Source organism: Buteo buteo, chromosome 23 (genome assembly GCF_964188355.1).
Source record: "Buteo buteo chromosome 23, bButBut1.hap1.1, whole genome shotgun sequence".
Lineage (NCBI taxonomy): Eukaryota > Metazoa > Chordata > Aves > Accipitriformes > Accipitridae > Buteo > Buteo buteo.
The window spans coordinates 22,522,586-22,531,067 of record NC_134193.1 but is presented as its reverse complement, the minus strand read 5'-3'; the positions used below and the strand labels follow the sequence as shown (position 1 = coordinate 22,531,067).

Below are 8,482 nucleotides of genomic sequence, written 5' to 3'. Positions count from 1 at the left end.
CGGGAGCAGGGGATTGTCCTCGGGACACTTTGGGCCGGTGGCCCTGCTGCTGCGTCCTCAGCGCCAGCACAACATCCCCGCGGCTGGAAACCTTTGCAGGTCACAGTGCCCAGGCGGCATCGGCACCACGAACCGAGCTGGTTCCTGAAGCGCGAGGACGGGGTGGCCCCGGGACAGCGTCCCTGGGCAGCGCAGGTCCTGCCTTGCTCCAGCCATCAGCCATGTCCAGGCAGCGCCTGGAGAACAGCCAAGGGGCAGGATGGGGCCGGGGACGGACCTGTCCCATTCCTGCCCACCGGTGATGGGGGCAGAGGGAGGTGCAGGGTCCGGCCCCTGCACCGCAGGTGCCAGGGCAGCAGCAGGTCCAGACTGCAAACAGCCCAGACCTGCTTCCACGCCAGCACGTGCCTGGGGTCTCAGGGGAGCTGGGGGGCTTTACAGCCCCGTCCTCCATTTACCTGCCCAAGCATAGGTAAAGAATAATAAGAATTGTCCTGCACTTCGGGCCAGGTCGAGCCGAGCCCCCAGGCCCCCCGTTGTGCTCTGCCGTGTCCCCAGGCGACAGCAAACGCTGTGCTGAAGCCACAAGCAAAGAGTTATCGGTTCCTCTCCAGTCGCAGGACAGGGGCTCACAGACATGACTGGGCAGCGCTGGGGGGCTGCAGCCCCCCGAGCTGGGATGTACTGGACTCTCGCTGCTGCTTGCTCTCGGTCTCAGCCATGGTCTCCTCTCCTCCCGCCCTGCTGCCGGGCAGCCCAGCACAGACCCCCGGCCATGGCCAAGCCCCCCCCCGGCTCCACTGGGGCTCCTCCAGCACGGCTGGGGTTGGTTCAGGTTTGTTGTCCACAGCGGTGTTTTGCTCTTCGTTTCGAGGAGGCTGTTGTCCGCTGCGGCTCTGCGCAGAGCCGGTGCCTTGAGGAGCTGCAGATGCTGTGCCCAGAGCCATGCGGTTTGTGGAAGCTTGTTAGATGCAGAAGAGCATGTTTGTCTCTGCTTTTCAACGTTTGTGCATTTTCCTCCTGAAGTCTGTGGTTCGGTTTCACCTTCTTCTTTCTGTGAACTTAAACAACTGGAGAATATGGTTTGGGAGGTAAAAGATGTTTTATTTTCAGAAAATGAAAAGTGTCCTTAAGTGTCTCTCTCTCTGTGTCTCACATCCTTTTCTCCCTCTCATCCCTTCCCCACTCCCCACCCTTCCTTCCCAGGCAGGAGGTTACCAACTTCCTTGTCGGGAGCAAACCACTGTAATAAATTTTGCAGTTCATTTAAAAAGGCAGACTTTGTCTTTTTTGACTGTCTTTCTAACCCTCCTTGTTGGTGCCACCTCCTCCTCCTGGCTCCCCACAGGCAGGAGGGACGTCCTGCCTGGTGTCCCCGCAGGAGAGCAGTGCCTGGCCCCAGCAAGCACCCGGTGCCCACGGGTGTCACTCCTGGAGCGATGTCTGCCTTCCGTGAGACCAGGACACTACGGGTGCAGGAGGGGGGGCCGCTGCTGTGGTGTGATTCAAGGCATTGGTGACTCAGGATCTGGTTCAAAGTGCTGCTGGGAATTGCCATAGCGACTCTGAGTGTGTTTTGCAAGCGATGGGCAATTAGCTTAAACTCGGGATTTTTTCATGTAGCCCTTGGTGGTCACCGTGGCTGAAAGCCTGCGATGTGCCATGCACTGCGGCAAGGAGCAAACCCGCAGCAAAGCACAGAGCTCTGCAATAGGTTCGATGACCTGTCTTGTAAGTATTTTGGTGCTTGGCTGACTCTGATAACCGGAGCGATGGTCTGCACTCGCATCTCGCTCTCCTGACCAGCACGGGGCTGCTCGAGGGCTGCAGTTCCCAACAGCACCTAGATACATGCTGGCCAGCACACGCTGTGCTGAGGCCGGGGAACGCAGCGCAGTGCAGGGGACAGCACACGGGAGCACGCAGTGCCCTGGTCCCAGGCACCGTGGCCAAACTGCCCTCCACTGCGTTCAGCCACGAAAAGCCACGGCATGCTGCCCCGGCTGAACACGAGCCCATTCCCGTGAATACATTGCAACAAGGAGAGGAAGTTGCCTTTAAAATCAGCATTTACTGTCATCATAATCAGCAAAAGAACCAACACATTTTATGTGCTCTAAACACTAGGGAGGTAACAGGAGAACCAGTCGGATGCAAAGAACAGAGGGAGAGAAAACATAACCCCAGCTGGCGAGCGGCCACGCCAGCCGGGTGAGAGCCCGGGGAGGAGCAGGGAGAGGATTTTTGTCCTAAGCAGCAGAAGATGCTATTGAAGTCAGCTGCTTTAGAAAAGACTTGAAGCCAGCTGCTGTCTTCCTTAGCGCATGTGCTTCCTACGCAGCCCGTCCCCATCCCTGCCCCGGCATTGTGCTGTGCCGGGCCGGCGGCAGAGCCGGGGAAGGCGGCCGTCCTTGCCGGCACGGGACCGTGGGCACACCGCCTGGGCACGGCTGCCACGGGGAAAGCTGGGCTTGCTCCCCTGCCACCTGCTCCAGGCCCCCCAAGCTAAACAAGCTCTACTGGCAGCAACAACAGCCACGCAAAACCACATGCTGCCGGCGGTGCCACGGGGCTGCCGGCTGCAGTGCTGCACCGGGCCAAGCTTGGCCGCCCCGGCAGGGGCTGCATGAGCCGCGGGGACCCCCAGGCCAGCACGCAGGCTGGGCAGGAGTCAGGACGAGTACCTGCCTGTTGGTTGCCCACCCCTGGAGAGGAGCGGGGTGGTCTTCAGCAGCAGATGAAGCCCCGTGAGACCCCACGCTACCCCAGTCCTGCCTTGGTTTTGTCCGCACATGCTGCTAGGAAGAAGCGCAGGGCTAACAGCTCTGCCTGGGCTGGGACAGCCCTCCGCACGGAAGCCAGCTCCTCCGTCCTGCCAGCTGTTGGAAGAGCCTCGGCGTTGTGGGCCCGCCACCCAGAAACTTCTCAGAAACCTAAAGCAAAAGAGAGAAGGTCTCAGCTGCGTCGGCAGGGAGGGGAGGGCAGGGGTCCCTGCCGGGGCAGCGGGTGCACTGGCGCGGTCCTGCGGCGCGCTGGGGGAAACTGCATCCCAAACCCGCCGTAGGATGGAGCAGCGGGTGGAGGCGGCCACTGGTCTGGCACGGCCAGCCCTGCCTGTTGCCAGTGTGGCTCTGCCATCTCATGGACCCCCCCTGCCCCTTTAGGGGGTCTCTGAAATACAGCCCTTACAGCAGGGAGCCAAAGCTGCCTCAGTGCAGGGGACTGCAGCTGTAAGGAGAAACCTCCTCTTCCCCTGCTCAGAAATTAACCCACCGCGCACAGCGCCGAGCTCTGAGAAGTGCTGAAGAATGAGGTTTAAATGGGATTTAATGAAAATACCAGCGCTACCGTGGCAGACAGCACTGATATCGCATGGGATGCACCTCCTTCCATCAGGGCATAAGATACCCTCTGCCCGTCGGGAAGGACCATGGCACAGATGGCAGCAGCGATCCCACCACAGCACAGCCTGGCAGGGTTGGCATTGAGGGGTCTGCATTTCTTCAAGTGCCCATGACACTCAGGTGGTTTACTGGCTTTGAATCCCAAAGACTCGTAATTTCCTTATTATTTTAAACCCAATCTTATTTAACGCGGTATGGCGAGAGTTGCAGAATTACTCAATATTGATCAGAGAAAGGCTGGGCCATGGAGACAAGATCCATGTTGCTATGTGTGGCTTAGCAACATATAAATGTATTCAAACAGAATAATGAAATTATCGTGGGGAAACAAAGCAGCCATCACTTGAGGAGATGGAGGATGTGGAGGCCTCTTGGAGCTCTTGTTTGCCAAGACAAGGAAGACGGTACTTATTGTTTGTGCAAATATGTGAACCCCCCCCCGGCCATCCCCTGCTTACATAAAGAGTGTAATGAATCCGGGCAGTGCACTCACTGCAACGTGCAGCTTTGTACAGCTGGGCTGGAGCTCATTACTGCGGAAATGTGTGGCCTCTCCGAGTGAATTGAGTCCTTGTGGGGGGAGCCCGAATATTGGGGGTGGGGATGCAGGGAGGAAGCCCATGCCTACCTCCTGGCCACAGCCACACTGCAAAACTCCTCATTTCTGTGGTTCTGAAACTGGTCTGGTATTTACCTGGATTTTATCCGCCCTTATCCTCACGCGTGTTAATGCACCGCTGGGAGCCCATCCCACCTCCCCCCACGGACGCACTGGCTGCCTCTTGCACGTGAAGCCAGCGCGATGCCCACAGCTCTCACGAGAGCATGGCTGAGGTGCTGGAGCAGAGAAGAGGTGGATCCCATCCCAGATCCAGCACAGCTTTCCTGGGAGACTGTGAGCAAGTCATTTAAGCCCCAAGTCTCCCACCGGTGCCCAGGGTCCAGTGCTTCTCCTGCCCACCAGCTCTCCCTACTGGACTGCCCCGCGGGGCAGGTGGGCTGCTCCTGGGTCTCTGCGGGAGCTCCTGCCAGCCTGCTGCTGGTACATCACGCTTTTCATTAGAGCTGGCTGGTAATTTTCAAATAAAGATACCTGGGGCAAAATATGGCTCTTTTCATTAATCTATTTGGGAGAAAACAGAAGAGGGGAAGCAGTGTCTGTATTGAAATGATTGGTCTCCTGTTCATCATCAAGCACACAAGTTTATGGTTTGCTTCCCCTGGCAGCTGTTATCTCCAAGAGCTACGCAGCATTTTGCTCTGTTGAGCGGGCCGTGAAGATGGGAGCCTGTGCAACGCTGAGCTGCCCTGGGGTCTTCCAGGCATTACTACAGCTGGGCATTATTGCCCTTTATTTTTTATTTTTAATGGCTGGAAGCACTTGTGTCTGAGCCCGGTGCCTCGGAGCAGCGCAGCGTAGCCGGCACCAGCGCTGTGCCGCACGCTGGCTTCCACATACACAAGTGTGCAGAGGAGTGCTCTTCTGGTTCAAGGAGATCTTCTCGTTCACCCCAGGCTGAAGGACTGCCCAACCAAGGGCTCCCTCGCCCCAGGGCGCGCTCGGAGCCACGCTCGGTGCTAGCAGAGAGGGTGGTCGTGCACAGGGCTGCCCTGCACCCACCGGCTGCTTCCACGGCCGTTGTGCATCAGCCGGTGCATGGGGGGGACAGGCACCGAGCCCAGCCCGGCGTCCCCACTGTCCTCTGGGCAGACCCGGGCTTTTAAAAATATACCGAGGGCTTATCTGAGAAAACAAAACCAAAATAAACCACCCACCTCTTTGCACAGCTGGAGTTTAATTACACATGTGGCGGGATTAAAATATGCAGGAGCAGGTGAGGGTGAGACTGTGGGGGGACAGAGCACAAATGCACGTGCTGGGTGTAGGTCTTGCTGTCTCTGAGACCCCACTCCTACGCCTGAAATGCTGCAGCACATTTAGTCCCGGATGCCACCGTTTCTGCCTTGCTCATGTGTCCACTGTGGGGAGGAAAGCTGCAATGCTTCTGGGTAGCATCGTCTCGAAAATAGTCTAAGCATGCCCTGCTTAGACACTTAACGTGGAGCAAAATCAGAAACCTGCTAATACACTGCTTCCTTTGACAAAAGAAAATGTAACAATACAGAAAAAACAATATCAATTCATCCCCGGCGCTTCTTCACTGTACTGTCTGCTTGAGTGACCCCATCCAGACACCAACCACACTGAGAGTGCTGGGAGTACTAGGTAGTGGTTGGCAAAAAAAAAAAAAAAGCTAAATATGCTACACCTGTACCTGGAGGAGCTGGGGACTTGCCCAAAGCCAGGCAGGGAAGCTGGGGAGGGAGCAGGGGGCTGTGGCTGGCCGGCCTCTCCCCAGCACTGCCGTCAAGCAGAGGTTTGGGGCTTAGGAGGGATTTCTGGTTTTAATTCTACCCACCTCCATGGTGACATTGGCCTTTCTACAACCTGAAACAGAAGAAGCTAAATGGCTGCTTTTAAGCTCATAAATCCAGCCCCGTCTGAACACCCCACCTCCCCTGGCTTCCTTTCTTTGGGAGCAGGGCACTCCTGACACCCGCCAGCGCTTTCTGCAGCAGCTGCTGCTTTAAAATACCCTGTGGCAGCACAGGGATGTTGCCACCCCTGAAAGCAGCCCGGGTCTTGCCAAGCAGCGAGGCATGCCGGTCCCTGCTGCGCCTCGAGGACCGGCCACGCTGGGGTGCGCAGCCGGAGAGCTCAGCATCAGGTACCTGCAGGTACCCCCTGTCCCTCCGCTGCCTGCCAAGCCCCGCGACCTGCAGCTTCGCTGTCGTGGAGGGAGCCGCTGTGCAACAAACTGCGGACACGAAGCGGCAGCAAGAAAGGTGCAGAGACGCAGGAGAAACCGGGCGGGTGCCCTGAGATGGACACCCTCGGCTGAACCTGCAGGGCGCTCAGGTTCCCTCCCTGCGCTGAGCCACCAGTGCTGCGGGGAAAGGCAGTGCAGGCAGCACTGGCAGAACTGCTGGGTGTCATTACTCCCCCTCTCCCTCATCTGTTCAGGGGGGACACGGATCTCCCAACAGCCTTGCCAGGACTGCACCGATCAGGGCAGTTTGGAAATAAAGAGCTTCCTGAAGCCTGAGCAAAAATCACCTGCCCTCCGGGCAGCACTCCACCATGAAACCACAGAAACCAGTATCAGCAGTAACAAAAATTAAAGAAAACGACGTAAGCAAATGTTACCTGAGGATTTGAACGCTGTCAGCTCTACAGCCTGAAAGAAGGGAGAACATTTGTTAGCAGAAGGTCTGATTGCTCTGCTGCTGACAACCCCCCGCCACACTCCCCAGGGCCAAGCAGGGCTCCCCCAGCACCCAGCCACCACACCGCACTCTCCCTCCCACTGAGCCACCACACAGGCTGGGAACTGGAGCCTTCATCCCGCTCCCTGAGGGATGGACACCTTGCAGCGTGTCCCTGGACACAGCTGCACCTCTCGGCAGCGCCCGGGCCGTGAGCTGGTGCCCCGCGCTGCACGCCCTCTCCGGGGACCCCTCCGGTCCTGGGGGTGACCCGGCGGGCCGGGCACCATCCTGGAGACCACAGGAAAATCCAGGAAAAGAGGAAAGAGAACTTTCTCCTCCCTGGGCTGTGGTGGAAAGAGCACGCACAAGCCTGCACCCTGTGTTTAAGTGATGGTTAATGCTCTGTGAGGTGTGAAATTCCTGCTCCCAGCCCAAAAGCAATAAATATCACCAAACAACATTTAAAAAAGCTGAAACACAAAGAACATCTCGTCTGTGTTTGTATCTTCACTCGCTCAGTGTTTTGTCATTTTAAGTGTTTTCAAACGTTTTTAAGTAGCATCTTCTCTTCATCCAAACCATTGTGCAGCTGCCAGTGACATTCTTAATTCACCGCTCCTCCAGCGAGTGCCATGACTCATTTAGCCAGGGAGCAGGAAAAACAGCACTGACTTATATAACTAACGAGCACAGAAAGCAGCACCTATCCAGCGGAGCGTAGCACCAACGGGGGCCCAGCTGTGCCAAGCACCTCTGTGGTGAAGATGGGGCTCGGATGGAAAAATCCCCCGGCTGGCTCGGCACCGCGGGGCTCACACCGACGCCGAGGGAGCACCGAGAGCCAGCCACGCTGCCGCAGCACAGATCCGTGCGGGCAGCGGGGCCGTGCCCCCTCTCCCCAGGCAGGCACTGGCATCAGCCTCGCCTTTTGCTGCATCCACATTAGTGAGAAAGGAAACGAGTATATTAAAATGCAATGTTTAAGCAGCAAAGATACAGCAAAGTCCTCAATGACCCTCACAGGGAGGAAAGCGCTTTCTGTCTTTGCCTGCTAGGAAATGCCACAGCCTTGGCATTTAGGAGATCTGCTGCCTCCTAATGCTCCCTGCCTTAGGAAACTCAGGCCCCCGGGCTAATCCCTTGGCCCACGTCTCATATCTGGTGCCAGGAGGTTAGCCCTGGTCCCGGTTTACACAGCCAGCACCTGGCTGGCTGAGAAAAGCATCACCTGCGAATGAATCCCAGGCGGCATTCAGCACGAGGGGAGGAACGGCATTAACCACAATATAAATCATGAGAGATGAAAATATGGATTTTATTGAGTGGCTTCAAAACGATATGCCAGCTATAGAAGTATTATCTATTGGATAAATAAGAGCTGTCTATGTGACACAGGTTTTCAAAGGATAAATATTAGAGAGGGAGAGAGAGATCCTTCAGCGAGAGACTCATGAAAGTAGTGTTGGATTTTATTCTGAGGAAATTACAGCACTTGTATGTCAAGTGCACAAGGACTGATGATCATTTCAATAGTGGGAGATGGAAGTGGTATCAGAGTAGTAAAATTTAAATTGTTCCCTACTTTAGGCCATGCCTCGCTGAGCTTTACATCAGACTCACTCCTGCAGGCAGCACAACCCAGCCAGCCCTCCCTGGACGGATGCGGCTCACCCACCACGGGGCCAGCAAGCCCCTGCTGCCTGATTTTAATTTGCACTCCCTGGGGGAAGTCTCCTGCCTTGATCCATACCGACCTCCGCTTGGTGCTTTACTGGCTCAAATCCACTGGCTCCTTCTGTCCATGCACG

At 56.6% G+C, this 8,482-nt stretch overlaps 1 protein-coding gene across 1 annotated transcript in view; it reads right to left on the bottom strand.

The window, feature by feature from the left end:
* Positions 1–2,784: 2,784 nt before the first annotated feature.
* The window catches only part of ADGRD2 (adhesion G protein-coupled receptor D2), a 28,215-nt gene continuing 22,517 nt past the window's right edge, over positions 2,785–8,482 (bottom strand). Inside the window, exons 24-25 of the mRNA XM_075054848.1 lie at positions 6,613–6,643; positions 2,785–2,933 (exon numbers count right to left, since the gene is read on the bottom strand). Coding sequence (XP_074910949.1) covers positions 2,926–2,933; positions 6,613–6,643 — 39 coding nt within the window. The 3' untranslated portion in view covers positions 2,785–2,925. The remainder of the gene's footprint in view (positions 2,934–6,612; positions 6,644–8,482) is intronic.